The following is a 25,854-nucleotide window of genomic DNA, read 5'->3' as shown; positions in this document are numbered from 1 at the left end:
TATATATATAGAGAGAGAGAGAGAGAGAGAAACTTGGCCAGAAAAAATAGAATGAAAAGTATCAAGTGTGCAGTGACCATAAATCAATGACCATATAAAAGTGGCATCAAAACGTGGCAACAAAGATGAACGTGGCCAAATATCAAATGTGCAGTGAATGAATAAATCAATAACAATATAAAAGTGGCATCAAAAATGTGGCAACAAAGATGAAATGTGGCCAAATAGTGAAACAACATAAATGTGAAGTGGATAAATCATCACAAAGGGCAATGCAACCAATGACAAAAAATAAAAATAAATAATACGTCCCCATAAATGGACGAAAAAAAAGTCCAGAACCACAGTCCAAAAAAACACAAAGTCCCAAAATAGAAAAAAGTCCAACAAAAACAAATATTGTGTGTATCTTCAAAAAACGTGAACCAACAGTGACCACGACAGAGGGACGATCCTTCACCGCATAGCGTGCGCACTCACCTTCGGATTGCGACCCGCAAGGAGTCACACAGCACAAATGCAGGGGGATGATCCCCAACCAACTGGATCTCACTGATAAGACAAACGAAGATTTTTCTCTCCATGGCATACACAGCAATCAGTAATCACGGTATCCTTAAGGGTGTATAGCTTTAAATCTCCTCCTCCAAAATCAAGATAAAAATGAGTCTGCAGACCCAACAGACAATCACTGTTTTTCAAAACAGTATAGGGTGTATGAGATACGGAGTAACAAGATGGTGGCTGCCGTCCGTACCGGGATGATGTCACCACCCTTCCATCTTATGCGTTATGTCACGAGTCACGTGACTTCCTCAGGGCTAATAGCATACCAGAGTAGTACAATGTTACTGTGGTAACCCTGATCTACGTTGATGAAAGTATGTAAACAAAATAGTAAAAAAATATTAAAAATGAAAAAAAAATGTTTAAGAAATTAAATAATTATTTATTTATTTTTTAAATACTGTCACCATTCCCTGATCACCGTCACATCAGTCATATGAGGACACTGTACTGCATTGGTGACAGTATGTTAAAAAAAATTGTGAAAAAAATAAAAATGTTGTTTAATTTGTTCATTTTCAAAAACATTTTGAAATTTTTTTTATTTTATTCAATTTCTTCATTTTCAAAACAATTGTGACAAAAAAAAATGACAGCTTAAAAAAACTCACCTCATGCCTCTTACTAAATACCTTAGACTGTCATTTTGGGGGTATTTTCACTGTCCTGGCATTTTAGGGCCTGAAGAAATGTGATAGTCCGTCAGTACTTCAGGATCAAATACATATCCCATAGTTTGTAGACGCTATAACTTTCACACAAACATATCAATGTACACTTATTGGGGTTTTTTGTACCCAAGACATGTAACAGAATACATTTTGGCCTAAATTTATGAATAAATTAGATTTTATTTGATATGTTTTATGACAGAAAGTAGAAAATATTGGGGTTTTTTTTCCAAAATTTTCAGTCTTTTTTCAATTATACTGCAAAAAATAAAAAAAAAAACAATGGTGATTAACCATTAGCCACCCGGCCAATGGCCGTTTGGCAGCTTCAAAAGTGCTTCGGCATTCCGGGTGCACGCCATTTGGTGTGCTCCCGCACATGCGCAGTTTGCGCTAATGCAGAGCCGCGCAGCGGCGCGATCTGAGTACCGGCCCCCGTTGCTGGTACCATGTGACCTGCTGTGACCAGTCACAGCAGGTCACATGACAGTTGTATACAATGGATGGCTTCATTCATGCCATCCATTGTATACTAGTGCCTAGCTGTGAATGGACCAAATCACAGCTAAGCACAAAAAAAAAAAAAAACCCTGAATGAATCGATTTCATTCAGGTAAATGCTTGCTTATAGCAAAGTAATTATTTGCTATAAGCAAATTGTGTAAAAAAAAAAAATACTGATCACTTCCCCAAAGTAGTACAATGTTACTATGGTAACATTGTACTACTTTGGTCATAGTAAAATATGAAAAAAAATCTTAAAAAAAATGTAATAAAAAATTAAAAATAATAAAAAAATAAAAAAAATATATATATTTTTTTTCATACTGTCACCAGTCAGTGTCCCTGTTCACCGCCATGCCAGTTATATGATGATGCTGTACTGCACTGGTGACAGTATGTAAAAAAAAAATAGTGAAAATAATTTTTTTAATTTTTTAATTTTCCGAAAAATTATGACAAAAAAAATACAACTTCAAAAAACTCGCCATTCCTCTTATGAAGTACGTCGGACTGTCTACTCTGCAAAAAGGGGTCATTTGGGGATATCTGTACTGTTCTGACATTCTTGGACCTCAAGAAATTAGATTGGCTGTCAGTACTTCAGGATTGATCAATATTCAGATCTATACCATAGTTTGTGAACTCTATAACTTTCCTACAAACTAAATAATACATCCTAATTTGGGTTATTTTCACCAAAGACATGTAGCAGAATACATCTTGGCCTAAATTTATGAAGAACAATTATTTATTTGTAAACTTTTATAACAGAAACAAAGAAAAATGTGTTTTTTTTTCAACATTTTTGGTCTTTTTTTGTTAATTTAGCAAAAAATAAAAACCCCAGCGATGATTAAATACCACCAAAAGAAAGCTCTAGTTGTGTGAAGAAAATGATAAAATTTTAGTTTGTGTACAATGTTGTATGACCGCGCAATTGTCATTCAAAGTGTGAGAGTGCTGAAACGTGAAAAATGGCCTGGACAGGAAGGTATTGAAAAGGTTAAACACCACCAAAAGAAAGTTCTATTTGTGTGAAAAAATTATAAAAAATTTTATTTGCGTACAGCGTTGAATGACCGCGTAATTGCCAGTTAAAGTAGTGCAGTGCCGAATAACAAAACATGGCCTGACCATGAAGGAGGCAAAACCTTCCGGAGCTCAAGGCCTTACTGCCTGTGTAAATGAAGACTTCATCTATTAATCTGTATGTCTCACTCTACAGAGTTTTTAAAACAGAACTACACCGCTGAATGAATTCAGAACCGCCATCATGTGCATGTGTCCCTCCAGTGTTTGTCTTCTGGGTATCTAGAACCTGGCAGTGACCAGAGGCGCATATGTGCATGTACAGGGGGATGTCTGCATGTGCGCACAACACTACCAGCTGTTGGTAGATTGCCTCTATACCACCCAGCAGCGTTTGCATACGCACAAATCTACCACGCATGCGCACATACGCTGCACCTGTGGTAGCTTAGTAACACACTACCTCCTGGGAAAGCCATAACATAGATATCACATGAGGAAGCGGGGTCAGGCCTAGACCTGAAACCTGGAAGTGCTGCCGTGCAGCACATAAATAAATAAAACAGGATACGTTTACATTTGCGATGGGGAGGTTGGAGGTAAAACCCCACGGTTGAGACATGTTTTTATTGCTCCTTAAAGGGATAGTTCACCTTTACCAAACAACCTGCCTGTGCAGATAAGGGGCGTCTGTCGATAAAAAAAACTGTGCAGCTCTGACTAAAGTTGAATAATATCCTTGCTATAGGTGTAGGCCATTTATGTACCTCATGAAGCCTGACTGGAATACTCCTAGGAAGTTGCTAAGTGAGGCCTAGTCATTACTGCTCACCTCCTCCATCACAGGAGTGAGCTCTCACATGCTGATAAATCAGGGGAGAGAGAGAGAGCATGTGAGGGGGTCTGAATCAGAGAAAAAGCTCACTCCTGTGATGGTGGGGGGAGCAGTAATGACTAGGCCTCACTTAGCAACATCCTGGAAGTACTTGGCAACTTCCTGGGAGTATTCCAGTCAGGCTTCATGAGGTACATAAATGGCCTACACCTATAGCAAGGGCATTATTCAACGTTAGCCAGAGCTGAACAGTTTGTTTTTATCTACAGACACCCCTTATCTGCAGAGGCAGTTTTTTGGTAAAGGTGAACTATCCCTTTAAGGAGCAATAATAACACGTCTCAACAATGGGGTTTTACCATTCCCCCTTGTGCTGCAGAGGCTGCAGTCAAGGGTGTATAAATGACACGGCCATGATGCTTTGTTTCACATCCATGGCAGGAATTATACCCACTCTCACACTATGTGGGCGGTACCACCTGCTGAGCGCAATCCATTCAAATGATTGGGGCCACACTGCAACTGCACCTGGTTGTGGCACAATTGTCCAGTATTTAGGGTGCCAAAGCTGGTGTTAAGGAGGCAATACAACGTCACCTCCCTACCTGTCTAATGCTCTAAAGGGCAACATCACCCTTCAGAGAGCAAAGCAGGTGTAAATGAGCCCTAAAAAAAGAAAATAAGGCACAGAAAGGGATAACATAATTTAAAAAATGTTAAAATTAGTAAACTTGCTCTGCTTTAAGCAAATCATTATTGCCTGTAACAGCACTTCCTGTTTTAGGGTGACAACACTAACTCGTTGCCTCACAATTTTTAGCAGTTTTGTCAGCCTCCTGATTAGGCTCCTTCGATTGACCATTGGGTGGCTTATCTGACAGATCCAATGAGGAGTCCAACAGTCAACTGAAGGCGTGCACACAATAGGCTGACAACAGCTGCTGTTAATTGTGAGCAGGCCCAGATTAGGACAAAAAATAGGCCCGTGCATTTAAGACTGAGCAGACCCAAGCCCCGGGACCCTTTTCTCAGAGCCCAGTGGTGGAATGCCAGGGCACGGTCACAAGAGCGACCTTTGCAACCCTGGTAGTTCTGCCATTAATGTCAGTAGGTTTTTATTTTTACGTGATTTTTTTACAATTTTATATATATATTTTTTTTTTTACAATAAGGGAGGAAGGGAAAGAAGGGAGGATGGAAAGAAGGAAGGAGGGAAAAGAAAGAAAGAGGAGGGAAAGAAGGAAGGAAGGAGGTAAGAAGGATGGAGGAAAAGAAGGAAGGAGGGGAAAGAGGGAAGGTGGGAAAGAAGGAGGGAAAGGAGGAAGTAGGGGAAAGAGGGATGGTGGGAAAGAAGAGAGGAGGGGAAAGAAGGATGGAGGGAAAGAAGGAAAGTAGGAGGGAAAGAAGGAAAGAGGAGAAAAAGAGGGAAAGAATGAAGGAAAAAAGAGGAAAAGAAAGGAGAGAAACGAGAGAGAGAGAGAGTATGGAGGTAAAGAAAGGAAGGGGGGGAAAAAGAAGGAAGGAGGGAAAGAAGGAAGGAGGTAAGAGGAAAGAGGGAAGGAAGGAGGGGAAAGAAGGACAGTGGGAAAGAAGGAGAGAAAGGAGGAGGGAAAGAAGGAAGGGAAAGAAGAACGGAGGGACAGAAGGAAGGAAAGAAGGAAGTAAAGAAAGAGGAAAGGCAAGAAGGAGGGAAAAGAAGGAAAGAGGTCAAAAAGAGGAAAAGAAGGAAGGAGGGAATGAAAGAAAGAGAAAAGAAAGAGAGAAAAAGAAAGATAGAGAGAGAAAGAAAAAGAAAGAGAAAGAGAGAAAAAGATAGATAGAGAGAGAAAAAGAAAGAAAGAAAGAGAGAGAAACAAATAGAGAGAGAAACAGATAGAAAGAGAGAGAAAAAGAAATACAGAAAAAGAGAGAGAAAAAGAAAGAGAAAAAAGGGAAAGGAAAGAAAGAAATGCACGGCCAGGTTCCTCTATGTGCCGCCCCTCCTATGCAGGCAGCCCTGGGCCACTGGGCAAATGCCCATAGTGACCAATGACCAGTCCGGGCCTGATTGTGAGACTGTGGCTTAGTGTTCTCAGCCTGAAACAGGAAGTTCTGTTACTGACAGGATTTCCAGGATACCATCTGCCAGTAAGTATTCAGCTCCTTGTACTGTAAGGGGGCAGCTGGCTACGTGTTTACAAGTGTCCATGTACACAATTCCGTTTACAGGCATTTGAGTGTACAGTCGTTTTTTTAAATCCATAAAACTTTCATGAAAAATGCATGCAAAGCGTTTTCAAGGTACTCAAATGGACAAAACACTAAACACAGGATTTTCCTACCAAGCTTGTCACACATTGCAATGACCAATTCACACCTCAGCCCTCTCCCACCCTTGGAAACAAAAGATATGTTCAATGACCATTCACACCTCAAATTCCTCATGAAGATCCCTGCCAGGTGGCCTTACTGACTCCCCCCACCAGACACCTTTCCCACCCTTGGAAACAAAAGAAATGTTAATGAGCAACTCACACCTAAGCTAATCTCAACACATACTGCTGCCTCTGCTTCTACTCTCTGTATTTCTCTGAAACAGTCTGAAATAGGTAATAGTTTACTTTTCAGTGCATTCTGGGCATTTGGGAGGTTCTCCTGTGCTTATCTTTAAAAACGTGTCTAAACGCAAACACGCATAAACGCGTTATGCACACGCGGCTAAACAGACGTTTTTTAACCTGCGTTTTCCAGCAGTTTCCATCGTTCAGAAGTGTCCCGTGTACATGGGGGTCTAAGAGACAAATGTTTTGAATGTTTATTCAGTACCTCAAACTCTCCAGTTCCCTGGTCTCCTCCTCCCATGCCCGCCTCCAGGACTTCTCCCACCCTCTGGAACTCACTACCCAAATCCACCAGAGTGTCACCGTCCCTCCTCACCTTTAGGCACACCCTGACAACCCATCTCTTCAGAGAAGCCTACCCCGCCCTCACCTAACTGCTGACCTCCTCCGCTCTCCCCACCACTCCATACTCCACAGCTATCTCCTCCAGTACCACTCTCCCCTCCCTCCTAGATTGTAAGCTCCAAGGAGCAGGGCCCTCGAACCCCTTGTGTATTTTATTGTATTGTTACTGTACTGTCTCATGTATTGCCTCCCATTGTAATGTACAGCGCTGAGCAAACTGTCGGCGCTATATAAATACTGTATAATACAGGACAATATCATCTCTATGCACTCAACTGGGTGAAGGCGGGCAAATCACCGCCACACTGAACTATATTTATGAGCGCGTATCCCTCCGCTAGCAGGGCCGGCACTACATTCGCGGAAGAGCACGGCATTGCTAGGCAGGGCTGTGCCAGTGGAAGCGACAGGAACGGCACATGGTGGTGTAGGACAGCTAGCGTTGCTGGATGGCGAAACAGCAGATGGAGTGCCCGGCTCTGCCATCGGGCTGGAAGAAGAAGGTCACTATGAAGCCCGGACTGAGCCATGTTTACAATCTCAGGTACCCGGGAAGGGGGTACAGGCGGCCCGGGAACTTCACACTGACAGGAAACGCCACGAACTTTGCAGCGGTTTACTGGTAGCGGTGAGCTGATTGGTTGCTGCTCCTTGTCTACTCTTCCCTATTGGCTGTTGCGGCCAGCGCTGCTTCACATTAATCGGGTTAGACAAGCCTTTTAGGTTTCTACTATTGGCTGGGTGCCTGAATGTGTGCGCTCATTGGCTGCATTTATTGCCGCTGTTCTCTAATTGTGTCGTGATTGGCTGTTCATCACACAGCTGAGATTGTTACATTGTTTGAATGTATGGCTATGGCTGTGTGTGTTATGGATGGGGGAGCGAATTCCTCCTGTATTTTGTTTGGGTTACATTCTTGTTTTATTTCAATAGCTTTACCTGGGAAGAAATACATCAAAATGTTCAACATATAAAATATTCAAATATATCAAACCCAATAAAATTATAAAAACTTTCAATACATAAAATTTAAAATCTAAAAAATAAAATTTCAAATATATCACACAAAATAGATACTCAAATGATTCCTGCATTTTGTCAGTTTAATTTCAATAGTTTTACTTGGGATGATCTAATTTTTGTTAAGAAATCAACATATTTATATTAAAATTCAAACAAATATATGAAATGAAAATATAAAAAAAATCCGATATATAAAATCGGATATTAAAAAAGTGAAAAAATGCAGGAATCATTTTGATTATCTGATTATTTTGTTTTTATTTGATATTTTTGGACATGAGGATTTTTTTTTTTTTTTTTTTTTTTTTATTTGAGATATTTGTCTTGGATTATTTTAAATATTTTATTTGCTATATTTGAATATTTTTATATATTTCTTATAAAAAATCCTTTTTTTTTCTATAAGGAATCCACATGATCAAATATGAAAAAAAAAACAAATTAAAATAATCAGATGATCAATGATTCCTGCATTTTTGTTTTGTCATTTCTTTTTATTTTAAAAAAAAAAAAAAAAAAATATATATATATATATATATATATATATATATATATATATATATATATATATATATATATGGACACAGGCACAATTTTTTTTTAGTTTTTTGTTTTTCAGGTATTTTTCCAAAATATATTCAAGCTATAGTTGTATAGTTTTAAGTTTAATTTGAGGGTATGTACATCCAAATTGTAGGAAGGGTTTAGGAATTACAGCTCTTAATAGTAGCCATCCCCTCTTTTTCAAGAGACCAAAAGTAATAGGACAATTGAATAAAAAGCTGTTTCATGGCCAGGTGTGGGCTACTCCGTCTTTATTTCTTCATCAATTAAGCAGGTAAAAGGTCTGGAGTTGATTCTAAGTGTGGTATTTGCATTTGGAATCTATTGCTGTGAACCTACATCATGCGTTGAAAGGAGCTGTCCATGCAAGTGAAACAGACCATTGTAAGGCTTCAAAAATGAAACAAATGCATCAGAGAGATAGCAGCAACATTAGGAGTGGCAAAATCACCAGTTTGGTACATTCAGAGGAAAGAAGATTACACTGGTGAGCTCAGCAGCATAAAAAGGCATGGGTGTCCACAGAACACAACAGTGGTGGATGATCGCAGGATCCTCTCTATGGTAAAGAAAAACTCATTCACAACATGCAGACAATGAAGGACACTCTCCAGGAGGTGGGCGTATCATTGTCAAAGTCTACAATCAAGAGAAGACTTCACGAGAGCAAATACAGAGGGTTCACCACAAAGTGCAAACCATTCATAAGCCTGAAGAATAGAAAAGCCAGATTAGACTTTGCCAAAAAACATCTAAAATAGTCAGACCAGTTCTGGAAAAGCATTCTTTGGACGGATGAAACTATGATTACTCTGTACCAGAATTATGGGAAGAAAAAAGTGTGGAGAAGGCTTGGAACTGCTCATAATCCAAAGCACACAATGTCCTCTGTAAAACATGGTGGAGGCAGTGTGATGGCATGGGCATGCATGGCTTCCAGGGGCACTGGGTCATTGGTGTTTATTGATGATGTGACAGAAGCAGCCAGATTAATTCTGCAGAGTATAGAGATATACTGTCATCCCAGATTCAGCCAAGTTGATTGGACGGCGTTTCACGGTACAGATGGACAATGATCCAAAACACACTGCAAAAGCAACCCAGAAGCTTTCTGAAGGGAAAGTGAAATATTCTGCAATGGCTGAGTCAGTCACCTGATCTGAACCCAATTGAGCATGCATTTCACTTGCTGAAGGCGAAACTAAAGGCAGAAAGGCCCACAAACAAAGAATAACTGGAGACAGCTGCAGATAGAGCCTGGCAAAGCATCAGAAAGGAGGAAACCCAGTCTTTGGTAATGTCCATGGGTTCCAGACTTCAGGCAGTCATTGCCAGTAAAGGATTCTCAACAAAATATTAAAAATGAACATTTTATTTGATATTCATTTGTTCAATTACATTTTGAGCCCCTGAAAATGGACTGTGTATAAAAAATGGTTGCAGTTCCTAACATTTGTACTTGATATTTATGTTCAACCCCTTGAATTAAAGCTGAAAGTTACAAATTTCCTATTCCCGTTGAGTCCACAACTAGTTATTTTTCTGTTAGTTTTTTTAAAAAATGAAAGTCTGCACTTCAAATTCATTTGGATTTAGTTCAATTTATTCTGGTGGCAAACAGAACCAAAATTGTGCCTGTGTCCACCCCCCCCAAAAACAAGGAACACATTGAAATCACATCAGATTTAGAATGGGGAAGAATCTCCTGCTGGATCTCTATACTGACATGGACGGGGTAATGTGTTAGGAATGTAAGGACGCCCCATCGTTTGATGGAAACTAAATTATCAACCTACAGAGGACTGAATTCAAAGACACCCCGAAAATCAAAGTGAAAAAATGATGCAGCAGGCTAGTCCATTTTGCTGAAATGTCATTGCGGCAACTCACAATGGTCCTCAGTAGTTTGTATGGCCCCCATGTGCTTGTATACATGCCTGGTAACGTCGGGGCATGCTCCTAATGAGACGACGGATGGTGTCCTGGGGGATTTCCTCCCAGATCTGGACCAGGGCATCACTGAGCTCCTGGACAGTCTGAGGTGCAACCTGGCGGCATCGGATGGACCGAAACCTGACATCCCAGAGGTGTTCTATTGGATTTAGGTCAGGTGAGCGTGGGGGCCATTCAATGGTATCAATTCCTTCATCCTCCAGGAACTGCCTGCATACTGTCGCTACATGAGGCTGGGCATTGTCATGCACCAGGAAGAACCCAGGACCCACTGCACCAGGAGGAACCAAGGACCCCCTGCACCAGCCTAGGGTCTGACAATGCAGGGATGTTGAATTTGTATCGTCCGACACCTGAGACATGTAGTTCCGGGCGTTGGGCACATAGCTTTTTTTTCAACCTTTAGCCCTGCTGTGTCACTTCCAGGTCCCCATTCACAGATGAGAGCAATAATTCTAGCATCAGAACACTAAACGGATGACCTATAAGGGTCTTTAAAAGGCCTATTAAAAAAAAAAACAAAAAAAAACTAGGGTACTGAAGTTTGTCGCCATGTCGTGAGTGCATGCAAATTTTAAGGTTTGACGTGTTTGGATATCTATTTACTTGGTGGAACCTCATCTTTTATATTTTACCAAAGAATAGGGCAATTTATTTTATTTATTATTATTATTATTATTATTATTACATCGAGTTTTTTTTATAGCGCCAAAGGGTTTGCTCAGCGCTCTACAATAGGGGGGGGGGGGGACAATACATGGCACAGTACAACAATAACAAACAACGTACGAGGGGTAAGAGGGCCCTACTCTTTCGAGCTTACAATCTAGGAGGGAGGGGGTAGTGGTACAGTAGGAAGTGGCTGAGGGGAAAATTTATTTTTTATTGCCTTTCCGGTAATATCATGCGACATAGAAAATTGGAACTACTGCTATTTTATTCTCTAGGTTCTCTGATTTAGGAAAATGTATTATACAATGTTTGGGGGTTTTATTTAATTTTCAAGCCTAAAATGATTTTTTTTAAACTTGTACAAAAAAACGCAAAAACGGCTCTGGCAGCAAAAGGGATAAAAGATAAGCCCGACACTCCCCTTTCCTGACAAGCAGCCAATCGGTGCTTATTACACTGCAAGGTCTCTTCCCCTCCCTGCTAGTACCCAGGTGCAGTTCTGGAGACAGACTGGGAGGGGAGGAGGCAATAAACAGCACAATGTTAAAAAATTAAACATATAAGTTGCCATAAAGCCCCTTTTTGTTTTTAAAAGACCCAGCCATTCCTAACAGCACCTCAGATTTAAATATGTGCTTTTTTTTTTTTTTTCTTTTCATCAGGACAAGTAGATTGGGTCACTGATTTAGTCCCTGGACAAGTAGTTTTTTAAAAAATTTCCACACCTCTGCAATGGGTCCAAGGATTTCATCCATATACCGAATGGCAGTCAGGGTGCCATTGTCTAGCCTGTAGAGGTCTGTGTGTCCCTCCATGGATATGCCTCCCCAGACCATCACTGACACACCACCAAAACAGTCATGCTGAACGATGTTACAGGCAGCAGAACGTTCTCCACGGCTTCTCCAGGTGGACTTGCCAATTCTGGTGTTCAATGGCAAATGCCTATCAAGTTCTTTGGTGCTGGGCAGTGAGCACAGGGCCCACTAGAGGACGTCGGGCCCTCAGGCCACCCTCATGAAGTCTGTTTCTGATTGTTTGGTCAGATTTTTTACAGCACAAGCCAATCAGCAGGTCCAGGCCAATGTTTGATTGGCGCGACCAGCTAATCGGCTCCTTGATTCACAGAAGAGAGCTCTGTGTTGGTAAACAACACTGAGCTCTGTACACTGACAGGCAATCTTGCTGTTTGTTTTATTTGCCGCGAAGCAGGCAAAAAAACAGGATCACTTGGTAAAAACAGTGCATAGTACACACATTGATAGGCACGCAGTTAATCCCTTGATCACCCCTAGATGTTAGTGTTACTAAACCCAGGACCCTGCATTCACTTTATCTGGTCTCCCACCGTACACAGAACATAGAAATGCTATTATTTTAGTAAATATAAACTGAAAAATACCTTTTCTCATCAGCAGTATGTAGCAGTCTTATGACTTCTATCGGTGTCCAGCAGAGCACTGGTTAAAGCTTGTAGGAGGAGTTTTCATTCTCCCCTGATTGTCCTATGAGACTGCAGGACCTGTCTGGACAGCGCTGATTGGCCCTGTGCTGATTACATGCACCCTCCCAAGAAAAAAAAAACTCTAGCAATAACACAACAAACTGAGCATGTGCAGCTTGCCCACAAACCTCTGTTCCATCAGCAGATGGATTGGGGGACAATAGAAGAAGGGCAGGATCAGAGAAGACAGGATCAAACAGCGTTTTTTATACAATGCAGAGGATTAACCCCTTAGGTTTCACAGTGCGTATAGCAAGCATGCTTTACTGCATATACAGACTGATTTTACCGTTGTGGGTTTAGTAACACTTTAACTCCTTCCCAGCCAGTGTCAGTACAATGACAGTGTTTTTAGTATTCGCACTAATTACTGTATTAGTGTCACTATTGATGTCAGTGTCCCTGTACCTCCCAGCCAGTGTCAGATTGCCCGCCACACAGTATCACAGTCCCTTTATAAGTTGCTGATCACCACCATTACAAAAAAAATAAAACAATTCAAGTGTGTATATATACCATAGTTTGTAGACGCTATAACTTTTACACAAACCAATCAATATACATTTATTGGGATCTTTTTTTTTTTTTTTTTTTTACCAAAGATGTAGCAGAATACATTGTGGCCTAAATTCATAAAGAAATGCAATATTTTTATTGGATATGTTTTATAGCTGAAGGTAAAAAAAAAAGTTTAATTCCCAACATTTTCGGTCTCTTTATTAGTTTTCATAATGAAAAACCCAGTGGTGAGCAAATACCAAAAGAAAGCTCTATTTGTGTGAAAGCAAATATACATTTTCATTTGGGTACAGTGTTACATGACCACGCAATTACAAGTTACAGTAACACAATGCTGAATAGCAAACAATGGCCTGGTCATGGAGGACAAGTGGTTAATGTTAAGATTTGGACACCTTTTTGTCTTGATGCACCTGGAATGCATTTAGCTGATTTAAAACAAAGTTCAGATGACCTTTGCTGCAATTATTTACATTTTTTTTCTTTTTCACTTATGCCTAAAAACAAATGTATAAATATATTGAAAAGTGTGCTTCTCTTTTTATTTATTTATGTCTTGCAGCTAGGTTGCACACGAGGTGAGTGTAGAAAGATGGCCGGATCCACATCTCCAGACTCCTCCATATCCATCTCCTCTCTCCTGGCCAGCTGCAGACTGGATACCCGTAAGGGAACCTCAAGTTTCTCCAGCTCTATAGAATACAAGGATAAGCTGTATGACTCTGCTACAAATGCGTTGGAGGCCTATATTGAGGACTTTGAAGAAAGTCTGAGGTCTCCTATGGCCAGTACAGGGAAGATCAGCATCCATTCATCAGCCACACTTGGTTCTACTAAGAAAAAAGGTGCGTTCTGTAACCAGTGTATGCGGGTTCTTGGTCCTGGGGAGATCTCAGTGTTTAGGACAGTTTCTTCAGGTGTTTTAGCATAAATGCCAGTGAGAACTCCCAAGATTTGATTTATTGCAGCTGAAGGCTGGACATGGCATTGGCTCATAAAATGAGGGGTCACTTAGCTGTCTCTGCTTTTTTTGCTTCTGGAGGCACTGTCTTGAAAGGGGGAAAAAAGTTCCACTTTTTTTTTTTTTTTCTTTTGGGCCTAGATAGGCTGCCACCTCTGGATTTGTTGCCTGTGGCTTCAGTTGGGCATGTCCAAATCAAGCAGTTTGTTTTTTCTAGTTTTTACTGCCGTCTGTCTCCATTGGCAAGCTTTACCTTGGAATACAGTTAATTCAATCATTAAAGTTGAAATCCAACCTTACTAGTCTTAAATGCCCCCCCCCCTCCTCCTCCTAACACCTATGCAGACTACCTGTTTATGAAAGATGTATATACTTACCTATTTTCATCCCACGGCTGTCCAGTTACATGATCTGGTTTCCCTTTGTCAGCCAGCAGCAGCTGCAGGGGAGATAACTGAGTGGGACATTGGAGCCTATGGGTGACAGCCTATGATGGAGAGTGTGATGATGCTGAAGCATTATGGGTGGAACTGCACATGGTGGTGCATACTGCAAAGGTAATCACTGGAGTTTGTTATAGGCCTCCTGGTGTTAATGAGGAGGTGGAGACTCTGCTCCTTGCACAGATCGAAAGGGCTGGCACAGTGATAATAATGGAGGATTTTAACTACCTGGAAATTGATTGGAGTAACGGTACTGCAGGAACAGTTTAAGAGCAACATTTTTTAAAACTACTACAGGACAATTTTAAGGTACAGTTCATAGAGGCCCCAACTAGGAATGATGCTCTGCTTGACCTGGTAATCTCAAACCATGCAGAACTTATTACGAATGTCCATATAAAAGAACATCTGGGTAGCAGTGACCATAACATGATTTCATTTGTTGTTAGCTGTATGTATGTAGCAAGCACATACGGGGAAAAAGATAAAAACGCTCAATTTAAAGAGAGCTAAATAATAAAAAAAAAAAGAGGTTTTATTAGATATAAAAATGAAGGAACGCTATCATCTTTTAAACATTACAAAGAATATAACAGAATATGCAAAAAGGAAATAAAGGCCAAAAAAATTGAAAACTAATGACAGATTGCAAAAGATAGCAGGACAAACCGTAAAATTCTTCAAATATATTAATAGTAAATAGGTTCGGTCTGAGCATGTAGGCCCTTTACAAAATAATCTAGAGTGGGTGACTGGGGATAAAGAGAAGGCACATTTATTTAATTATCATTATTTGTGTTAAAGCAATCGGTGTAAAAAAAAAAATAAATCTTCATCACCCCCCACAAGTAGTACAGTGTCAGGTAGTACGGAGCCCGGGAGACAGTGGCCAGTTCATGGGGGGGGGGGGGGCATCCGAATGCTTCCACCTGACAGGTGAGCCCTGCTGCTTGCTAACAGCGCTAAAATCTACCTGCCTGGCGCCCAGAACTGCATGTCCCGGGCGCTAGGCAATCTAAATTCATCACCCCTGGTTTATTGATGCTGGCTGCTGGAAGATCAGTTGTTGCTGCCGGGGGATAGTGTTGGGGTGGATCTATTGTTGCCTGGGCGGGTCTATTGTTGTTGGCTGCAGGGAATCTATTTCACTGCTTTTCTTGTTAGTAACAAATTCCATACAATTACTTTGTACCATAAAATGTTGCTTGGTTCTTGTGTTCTCTGAAAGGATTGGTACTGGGAAGTGACCAGAGGGAGGAACCAAGGGACAGTGCACGGAGGTGGGTAGGGAGCAGAGACCAGGAGTGACTCTGAAGGAGGGAGTTCCTGCACCTATTCTGAGGGGGGGAAAAAAGCCACGGATACTTGTATATACAACTTTTATACGCAGGTTTGTCCGCATAGGTGTTAGTAGAGGACATTTTTAAAGTAGTTGGGTTGAGAATGGAATCTACCAAAGCATACATAAACCTAAAATAAAAATTGTCATATTGCAGCATCTTCTTGTTCCTTAGATATGGTGGCTTTAGTTTTCTTCCTTTTTATTTTGGTGATCCTGCTGGTAACACATATCTTGTCCCAGGGTGGCAGTGCTCACTCTCTGTACTCTATATTGTATTTACAGAAGCAGCCGTATTGTGATCGTAGGGCGGGAAGTGTGTTGGGACTACAGAATACCTCTCTCTCCTCTTCTCCCCATATCATGGGGCATTTAATCGTTCTCTTCATTCCTCCCAAGACCTCCTGCTCTCTAGCTCCCTTGGCACCTGCTCCCATGTTTGCCTCCAGTTGGTGTTTCTGCAGGCTGATCATAGTCGGTCAAAGACTGGATCCACTCTGTCCACCTCTGGAAACCGAAAGTGATGAGCATACATCACTTCTGATTCGCGCAGTGCCATTTTTTAAAAATGGAAATCATGCTTTGAAGGGCAGAGGAGGGATTTTTGGTCTTTGACACCAGATCCCTCTGTATAAGAGGTGTTTATATTCCTTGTGACAGCGATGAAAGTGATAAAAAAGTAAAAGCAACCAGTGTAAAAAAAAAAAAAAAGTTTAAAGCACCCTTTGTAAATCTAAAGTGATAACCTGTAAATGGTTTTAAATGTACGTTGTTGCCTTTGCACAGGTGTGCGCAATTTTCAATCTTGTCATGTTTGGTATCTATTTTACTTGGCATAACATTGTCTTTTATTTTAACAAAAAATTGGGTTATGTATTGTCTTCCCATTTCATCCGGGACAGCGCATGAGAGAGAGGCTCCACCCACCTAAAACAGGAAACACATCATCCACAATCAAATAAAAAAAGCATAGTCATATAGTGTCCTCAGTATTTGTTTCCTCTGGCCTAGCAGGAACACCGGAATGGTTTATTCCTCAGGTCTTCGTGCTAGTTGTAGGGGCCTCCAAGTATATGCTTCCCCACGATTCCAGGGACAGTGCACTTGGAGCGGTTGCCTATCTGGGGTTTTCTAGGCTACTTTGGTAAGTATTCTAGTTCTGGGACCTTCCCTCCTCATTACCTTCTTTGATTTCTCCAAGGTTCCTTCTCTTTCAGAGGAGAAGCAGCTATCCCTGTGGGTTCTGAGGCTCTAGTGGAGCCCTCCCTTACTCAAATTTTGGTCAAGCTTCAAGTCCTCAATGGCTGGCTGTGTAACAAGCGTACACCCAGACACTGACGCAATCCTCCATTTTGTTAAGAAATCTCCATTTTTGTCCCATCATTCTCCCACTCTCTGAGAGCCACAGTGACATCTGGTTGGTGTGGGTGTTGGAAGTGTCGCAGGCAGGCCAGAACACAGCAGGAACCCCTGAGTGCGTGCTTGCCTAAGAGAGCTGTGCAATATAACACCTCGTAAAAGATAACGCAAGCCTTCCCAGGAGTTCAAGGCATTCCAAGGAAGCACGAACCAGATAACACTTTTTTAAAATCCATTTTTCCCCTATGTCTCATATCTTGGAATATGAGGGACTTACATAAAACCAGGCATATCTTCAAATTGGCCACGAGGAGACAAACCGTTTGATAGGTCACTCTCCTTGGCTGGAATACATAGGAAAGCAGAAAAGTAGATCTCGTGAACCATTCAGTGTATAATTTCATATTTCATATCTAATCATACCTCAGATGTGTCTGCATAATAATCTACCCGCGGGTGGAATGTCACTTGTGCAGATGGAAAGTTATGAGCCAAAATATGAACTATAAGATTTTGGCTCTAGTTTAGGCCTACGCCCAGATGACTTCTCCCTAAACTGGGCATTGGTCCTTGACTTCAGAGACACTCTCTGCCTGGGGAACTACAAAATGGGTTGTCAGGCCTAAGAAAGAAGAAGTTGAAGAATTCTCCCTTTTTAACATCAGAACCACCTGGGGAGACCCGTACCCTTTCGCTCTGAAACTTGACCTGCTAACCCAGGACTTTGGCAAGTACTTTAACCCTCTAACTTCTCTCTGTTATCTCTTTGCTGTGCTATTGTTCTTTGTGTGTGTGTGTGTGTGTGTGTGTGTGTGTGTGTGTGTGTGTATGTTACATCTTTTTTCTGTAAATATATTTATTACACCCTTTTGACCTTTTTTAGTAATAAATCTTTCCTTCTGAAAGTGTTGAACTGTTTCTATAGCTCCTTATTGCAATTTACAAATTCCTGCCTCTAAAAGAGCGCTACTGTGTTTGTTTAACCCTCTGTGTAACCGGCCTGCGGTGACCGTGTTATACAGACGATTATCTCAACCATTATAGTGTTGTTGCTGATATCGCCGAGTTTCCTCTTTCTCTGTACAAAAAGGAGGTGGTGGCAGTGTGAAGGGTTAATTGCGTAATTAACCTGACCCAGTAGCAATCGCTCCCAGGCTGCCGGTACATCGATTGTGGTCCAATTAGCTGGAAAATCGTTGTGCAGCTCGGCGTGGCATTGTTACACACGTGACATTGCGGTTTTAGATTGGCCAGTCAACGGTCACGAGTTTGGTGAGAAGGGCAGGGGTCTGACGCCGCGATCGTCACAGGCTGAGCTTCTGTTTGCTACTGATCGGGATGGATGGATCAATTGTAGCTGCTGGCTTCCCCAAAAACTGTATGGCTGGGGCAGGCTCATACTCCACCTCCCTGGGAATCAGTGAGTGAGCAAAGGCATCCGGAGTCCCAGACTACTTTTCAGATGGGGGGTGCATGTCTGCTAAGTCAGGTGAACTATGGTGCGTAGGCATCAATATGGTGGGTTTGTGAGTATACCCTGGTACCAGCATCTACAGACACCAGGGAGGGAGCACAACCTGGTGGGGGATGGAGCAGAAGGCGGACTTGGATCTTCCCCATGACAGACCTCTTCTCTGCCATGACTGCTGCTATGAATCTGGCAGATGGCTCCAAGGTAAGTTGGTTGGAGGTTTTTTTCCTTTTAACGCTCCTTCTTACCATACCTGAGCTGTGGGTAGGCAGAGTGTGGGGTTACCCTTAGGACGATGTCGTCTCTTTGGGTGTTGGTTGCTATGGGTGTTTGCATGCCTCTTACAACCACATGGTGAATGTGTGTTGTGTTCCTGTCCACCATTAGTGTGGTAATTTGGAGGCCCTAACCCCTGTCAATGTGCAGAGCAGTGTGCTTCAAACTCTGCAATCAGCAAAAGCTGCAATCTGCTAACTCCTTCCTACATTTATGGTACACTTGTGCATGTTCAGGGCTACTGGGGTCTGCTAACTCCATGTTTATGATCAATTACACTCTCCTCTTTTCCAGCAAGGGGAGGTGACAGCCTAGTGGGGTCTGCTGTGGTTTTACATTGCCTAAATATATAGTATTAAGGAGACTCATATTTGCTTCTGTTTCAGCTAAAATCTTTGGTTATGTCTAAGAGCTGAAGCTGTACCTATTACGTGTGATCAGTATCTGCTGTGCACTCCAGTGGTGTGCTTGGACTTCTATCACCTGGAGCTCCCTGGGTTCCTCCACTGGATAAATGTGTAATGGTTTGGTAGCCGGAGACTAGGCTATATCTGACATGTGATTATTATACAGTATTTATAAAGCGCTGATAGTTCGTTCAGCGCTGTACATTACAAATGGGGACAGAACATGTGATAGAACAATACAATGCAAAACATGAGGGGATTGAGGGCCCTGCTCTTTCAAGCTTACAATCTAGGAGGGAGGGGATGGTGGCACAGGAGGAGATAGCTGTGGGGGGTGGAGTGGTAGGAAGAGTGGAGGAGGTCGGCAGGTTAGCAGGGGGTGGGGTAGGCTTCCCTGAAGAGATGGGTTTTCAGGGTGCGCCTAAAGGAGAGGAGAGTAGGTGATAATCTGATGGGTTGGGACAGGGAGTTCCAGAGGATGGGTGACACCCTGGAGAAGTCCTGGAGGCGGGCATGGGAGGATTATGGAAAATGTTGACTTGTGGCACAGGCAACAATGGTATATGTATTGCTGATTGTTGGGTATTAGGTGAATGTTCGGTTACTGCTACAGGTTCCGTCTCCATATGGTGCTGGAGTGGAGTCAGACTTCAAACATTGGGCAGGGCACCTGTCATTTGTAAAGTAGGTTCATTATTTATTCAGTTCCTTTCAGCTTTATATTGCATTTAAATGTAGGTGTTTTGGGTCTACAGAACACTCACATAGTTGCCGTACCAACATTCACAGGGGAGGAGGGTTACAGGTATGGGCATATATGGCTTTGGGGCAGAAATCTGCTCGGTAAATACAAGGGCCTATTACTTGGATGTTCATAGGTATCTCTTGTATGAAGGATATTATGTGGGTTGGGAGTTATCATTTCTATTTGATTGTCCTTTTGCACATCACTCATGCATTGTAATATTTACTATGCATGGTATAGCCGAGCTGTAAATGACAAAGTAGGTTTCGTAGTTGCTGTTTGATACAAAGCTGACTGCATGGAAGTAAACATGAAAGTCTAAAATGTATTTTCCCTAGAGGAGAAGATGGCGGCCAGGGCCTAAGCACATGCCTAATCTGGGTGATTGTAGGCTTTTCCTGCTTTCCCCTTTGCTGCCTGCAGTGACCCAGGAATCCCTATGGGGGCAAAAGGCAAAGATTTTCCTTACAGCCCTGAAAGGATACGTTCACCTTTCAGAACATGTTACACCCCGATCCCTGCTGCGATTCGTTTTCTCTTTCCTGCTAGCTGTCACAATTTAAATAAAACGTGGCTGTGCAGAGCCCTGTCTGCCCAGCCTTGTCACTCATTCACAGTATTCTGTGACTGGGAAGACTACTACAAGTCCTGGCAGCCTTTATGGCTGTTGTGTTGTAGTTTTCAGTGAACTACCATGGTGCTCCACAGTGCTGTGCTAGTTCACTGAGCCTTCCTGTCAGTATCTCCTTCCCCGTATGGGATTTATGAGCAAGCAGATATACTGACATGTCAGGGGGAGACCTACATGGCACCAGCAATCTACCGATCGCAGGTGCAATGCTTTAGAGGCTCCACAAACAAAAAATAAATGCACCTTCTTTCTTGTTTCTTCTTTCTCTCTTTCTCTCTTTCTCTCTTTCTTTCTTTCTTTCTCTCTTTCTTTCTCTCTTTCTTTCTCTCTTTCTTTCTTTCTCTCTTTCTTTCTTTCTCTCTTTCTTTCTTTCTCTCTTTCTTTCTTTCTCTCTTTCTTTCTTTCTCTCTTTCTTTCTTTCTCTCTTTCTTTCTTTCTCTCTTTCTTTCTTTCTCTCTTTCTTTCTTTCTCTCTTTCTTTCTTTCTCTCTTTCTTTCTTTCTCTCTTTCTTTCTCTCTTTCTTTCTTTCTCTCTTTCTTTCTTTTTTTTTTTTTTTAGGGGAACTTATGCAGGCCATAGATGGGGAGAAAAACGGCCGATTTTTTTTTTTTTCTTTTAAAAAACGAAAAATCGGTCGTTCAAGCGGCCGACGTTACCAGCAATGGTAAAAAAAATCGGCCAATTTTCATCCCGTCTACAGCCGGCAAAAAGTGTCCCTGCAGATTGCTCTGCTATTTCTTTGACAGTTCTTTGACATTTATAGCGGTTGCAACAATGTATCTATTTGTATCTATTTAGGATACATATGTTTTTATTCGGAAACAAATAGATACAATGTTGCAACCGCTGTAAATGTCAAGGAACTGTCAAAGAAATAGCGGAGCTCTCTGCAGGGACACTTTTTGCCGGACTGGAATTCCTCTTATTTTTCATCCTTCTTCCTCTTCCTCCTCCTCCTCTTCCTTTTTGTCTTCCTCTTTTTCTTCTTTTTGTCTTCGTCTTCCTCTTCTTCTTTTTCTTCTTTTTGTCTTCCTCTTGCAGGTCACTGCTCATGCGCAGATTTTTTATCGGTAAAAAATCGGCCGATTTGCCCATCATTGCCGCGAAAATCGGCCGATCGGCAAAATCGGCCGATTTTTTTTCCAACTTTACCGATAAAAAAAAGTGCCAAAATACCGAAAAACGGCCGAACAAATGGCCCACTAACGATCCGAAAATCGGCCGATTTTATTTTCAGCTGAAAAATCGGCCGATTTTCGACCCATCTATGGCCTGCATTATCCTTTAACCAATTCAATACCGGGCAATTTTACATCTTCCTGCCCAGGCCATTTTTCAGGTTTCAGCGCTCTCACACTTTGAATGGCAATTGCGCGGTCATACAACATTTTACCCAAACTAAAATTTTATCATTTTCACACAACTAGAGCTTTCTTTTGGTGGTATTTAATCACTGCTGGGGTTTTTATATTTTGCTAAATTAACAAAAAAAGACCGAAAATTTTGAAAAAAAACCCCACGTTTTTCTTTGTTTCTGTTATAAAAGTTTACAAATAAATAATTGTTCTTCATAAATTTAGGCCGAGATGTATTCTGCTACATGTCTTTGGTGAAAATAACCCAAATTAGGATGTATTATTTAGTTTGTAGGAAAGTTATAGAGTTCACAAACTATGGGATCGATCTGAATATTGATCAATCCTGAGGTCCAAGAATGTCAGAACAGTACAGATAATCCCCCAAATGACCCCTTTTTGCAGAGTAGACAGTCCGACGTACTTTATAAGAGGCATGGCGAGTTTTTTGAAGTTGTATTTTTTTTTTTTTTTGTCGTTTTTCGGAAAATGAAAAAATAAAATTATTTTCACTATTTTTTTTTTTTTTTTACATACTGTCACCAGTGCAGTACAGCATCATCATATAACTGGCATGGTGGTGATCAGGGACACTGACTGGTGACAGTGTGAAAAAAAAAAAAAAAAAAAAAATTTATTTTAAATTTTTTATTAAATTTTTTTTTATTTTATTTTATTTTTTTTAGATTTCACTATGTCCAAAGTAGTACATTGTTACCATAGTAACATTGTACTACTTTGGGGAAGTGATCAATATATTTTTTTTACACAATTATAAGCAAGCAGTTACCTGAATGACATCGATTCATTCAGGGATTTTGTGCTTAGCTGCGATTTGGCCACAGCTAATCACATGACATGTGCATGTGATTAGCTGTGACCATTCACAGCTAGACACTAGTATACAATGGATGGCATGAATGAAGCCATCCATTGTATACAACTGTCATGTGGCCTGCTGTGATTGGTCACAGCAGGTCACATGGTACCAGCAATGGGGCCGATACTCAGATCTGTCATCGGCCGTGTCCGCGGTGCATGGCCGGTGACAGATTGTGCGGCTCTGCAAGCGTGCGAACTGCGCATGTGCGGGAGTACGCCAAATGGCGGCCTCCCGGAAAGCTAGTGTGATTTTCCGGGCGCCAATACGGCTATGGTTAATAGCCAAATGGTGTCAAATGGTTAATAGCCAAAACCATCCTGGTGCTGCCATGCTACACTGTCAGTGCAAGACTAGGATGCTCCCAGGCAACAGTGATCTAATGCTCCAGTGCTCTATCCTACACCCCAAGGCCGCTGCATGGCTTGATGGCTATTCAGCAATCCAGCATGTCTTTCTTTTGTACACTGTTTTGGACAAGAACATTTATTTTTAGGACTGTGTTGCAAGTAGATATTTAATATTCATGGAATCCCACTATGTTTATCCCAGACAGGTTACTTGTTATAATAGATCTAAGGGTCTGAATACCTAAGCTGCAGGCTTAGGTATTGGAGATTTCTTCCCTATTTTCAAACCCATTCTGAGATAGGAAGTAAATCCATACTATTTTATTTTTAACCCCTCGCCTACAGGGCACTTAGACCCCCTTCCTGCCCAGGCCAATTTTCAGCTTTCAGTGCTGTCACACTTTGAATGACAATTGCGCGGTCATGCAACACTACTCATGACATTTTTATCATTTTTTTTTAGATGGATAGAGCTTTCTTTTGGTAGTATTTAATCACCTCCTGGGTTTTTGTTTTGCTAAACAAACCAAAAACAACTAAAAATTAAAAAAAAAAAATGTTTTTTCTTAGTTTTTGTTATAAAATTTTGTAAATAAGTGATTTTTCTCCTTTACTGATGTGCATTATTGAGACTGCACTGATGGGCACTGATAGGCACTGGTAGGTGGCTCTGATGGGCATTGACAGGCATCACTGACGGGCACTGTTAGGCGGCACTGACTGGCACTGTTAGGCAGCACTGACGGGCGTCACTGATGCACACTGGTGGCACTGATTGTGAGCACTGATAGGTGGCTCTGACTGGCACTGATAGGTGGCACTGAAAGGCAGCTCAGATGGGCACTGATGTGGCATTAATGTGCACTGGTAGGCACTGATATGTGGCACTGATGGGCACTGGCAGGTGGCATTGATTAACACTGAGAGCTGGCATTGATGGACACTGACAGGTGGCACTGCTGGGGCTACACTGATCATCAGGGCACACTGATCATCAGTGCCCTGATGATCTGTGTACATGTCCCCTCTGAGGAATGCCGATTACCAGCTCTCCTCTGCTCTGTCAGCGTGACAGCTCGTGAGGTGAGAAATGCCGATACCCGGCATTTCCTTATTTACATGCGATCAGCTGTGATTGGACACAGCTAATCACATGACCGAGCCAACGTCCTCGGCTCTTTCCGTTGATTGGTGATCCGCTGTGTCCAAGGGACAGAGCACCCCCGATCACCGCGCTGCGCGCCACTGGAGCCTCGCACTCGCGGTTAGAGTGGGAGGACCTCATGTGATGTCCTCCCAGAACGAGAGAACCGCCTTGCGCCCATCATTTCCTAATACGGCGAGCGGAAGGCAGTTAAGGACTGATTTCCCCCCCCCCTTCCCGATCCCTGTTAAAGATTGGCACCTTTGGGGAGCGGGTACCCAAAATTGACAGGTACCCGCTCCCACTTCCGCTGTGATCTCTTAGGCGATCGAAAGCGGAAGTTGTCAGTTTTTTTGTTTACAGTTTGACTCGAACTCTACTTTTTTCCATCATTTGGATTGCGCAAAGCAAAGTAGCCTTTTGGTACTATTCATGGGACCCAAGTCAGTTGCTCGTGTGCCTAAGAACACCAAGGGCAGGTGGATCACATTCACAATGTGAGGGCACGCTGTACATAATTTTTAAAGTAGAACCTCCCATTGGATTTGGGTCATTTCTCAGGTCTTTGGCCTCAACATGGACAGAGAATAAGGTGTTTTGCCTCAACAGCTCTACAGAGTTACCAGCTGGTCCATTTTTTCATACAGTGTTGTGACACATCCAGATTGCCTTGCTGTCCTTTCAGGACTAAGCCTTGTGGAACAGTTCCTGGAAGCAGTAGCCCCACCCTAATAGGTTATTTCTGTAATGTCCTCCCATGTGCTGTCCTGGAAGATGAAATGGGAAAACAAGAATTAATTACCCAGTAACTCCATTTCCATGAATCTTCCAGGACAGCATGGATTGCCGCCCTATATTCTGAGTTGTATTGATTTACAGTCGGGTCCATAAATATTGGGACATTGCCACAATTCTAACATTTTTGGCTCTGTACACCACCACAATGGATTTGAAATGAAACAAACAAAATGTGCTTTAACTGCAGACTGTCAGCTTTAATTTGAGGGTATTTGCATCCAAATCAGGTGAACCGTGTAGGAATTACAACAGTTTGCATATGTGCCTCCCACTTGTTAAGGGACCAAAAGTAATGAGACAATTGGCTTCTCAGGTGTTCCATGGCCAGGTGTGTGTTATTCCCTCATTATCCCAATTACAATGAGCAGATAAAAGGTCCAGAGTTAATTTCAAGTGTGCTATTTGCATGTGGAATCTGTTGCTGTCAACTCTCAAGATGAGATCCAAAGAGCTGTCACTATCAGTGAAGCCATCATTAGGCTGAAAAAACAAAATAAACCCATCAGAGAGATAGTAAAAACATTAGGCTTGGCCAAAACAACTGTTTGGAACATTCTTAAAAAGAAGGAACGCACCGGTGAGCTCAGCAACACCAAAAGACCCGGAAGACCACGGAAAACAACTGTGGTGAATGACCGACAAATTTTTTCCCTGGTGAAGAAAACACCCTTCACAACAGTTGGCCAGATCAAGAACACTCTCCAGGAGGTAGATGTATGTGTGTCAAAGTCAACAATCAAGAAAAGACTTCACCAGAGTGAATACAGAGGGTTCACCACAAGATGGAAACCATTGGTGAGCCTCAAAAACAGGAAGGCCAGATTAGAGTTTGCCAAACGACATCTAAAAAAGCCTTCACAGTTCTGGAACATCATCCTATGGACAGATGAGACCAAGATCAACGTGTAC

General features: G+C 41.9%; 1 protein-coding gene across 5 annotated transcripts in view; it reads left to right on the top strand.

Moving 5' to 3' along the window:
- Positions 1 to 6,910: 6,910 nt before the first annotated feature.
- Positions 6,911 to 25,854, top strand: part of CUNH18orf54 (chromosome unknown C18orf54 homolog) — a 51,444-nt gene continuing 32,500 nt past the window's right edge. For 2 of the 5 annotated variants that reach the window (XM_089690095.1, XM_089690092.1), the window contains exons 1-2: positions 6,911 to 7,095; positions 13,349 to 13,631. In XM_089690095.1, the coding sequence (XP_089546221.1) occupies positions 13,379 to 13,631 (253 nt within the window). In that variant the 5' untranslated portion in view covers positions 6,911 to 7,095; positions 13,349 to 13,378. Of the gene's footprint in view, positions 7,257 to 13,348; positions 13,632 to 25,854 lie in introns of all 5 variants that reach the window. The other 3 variants (XM_089690093.1, XM_089690094.1, XM_089690096.1) reach the window with 3 other exon arrangements.

Source organism: Staurois parvus, unplaced genomic scaffold, assembly GCF_062004578.1.
Source record: "Staurois parvus isolate SC_StPar_1 unplaced genomic scaffold, SC_StPar_1.0 ptg000513l, whole genome shotgun sequence".
Classification (NCBI taxonomy): Eukaryota; Metazoa; Chordata; class Amphibia; order Anura; family Ranidae; genus Staurois; species Staurois parvus.
Note: the sequence above shows the minus strand (reverse complement) of the source record. Positions and strands in the feature narration are given on the sequence as shown.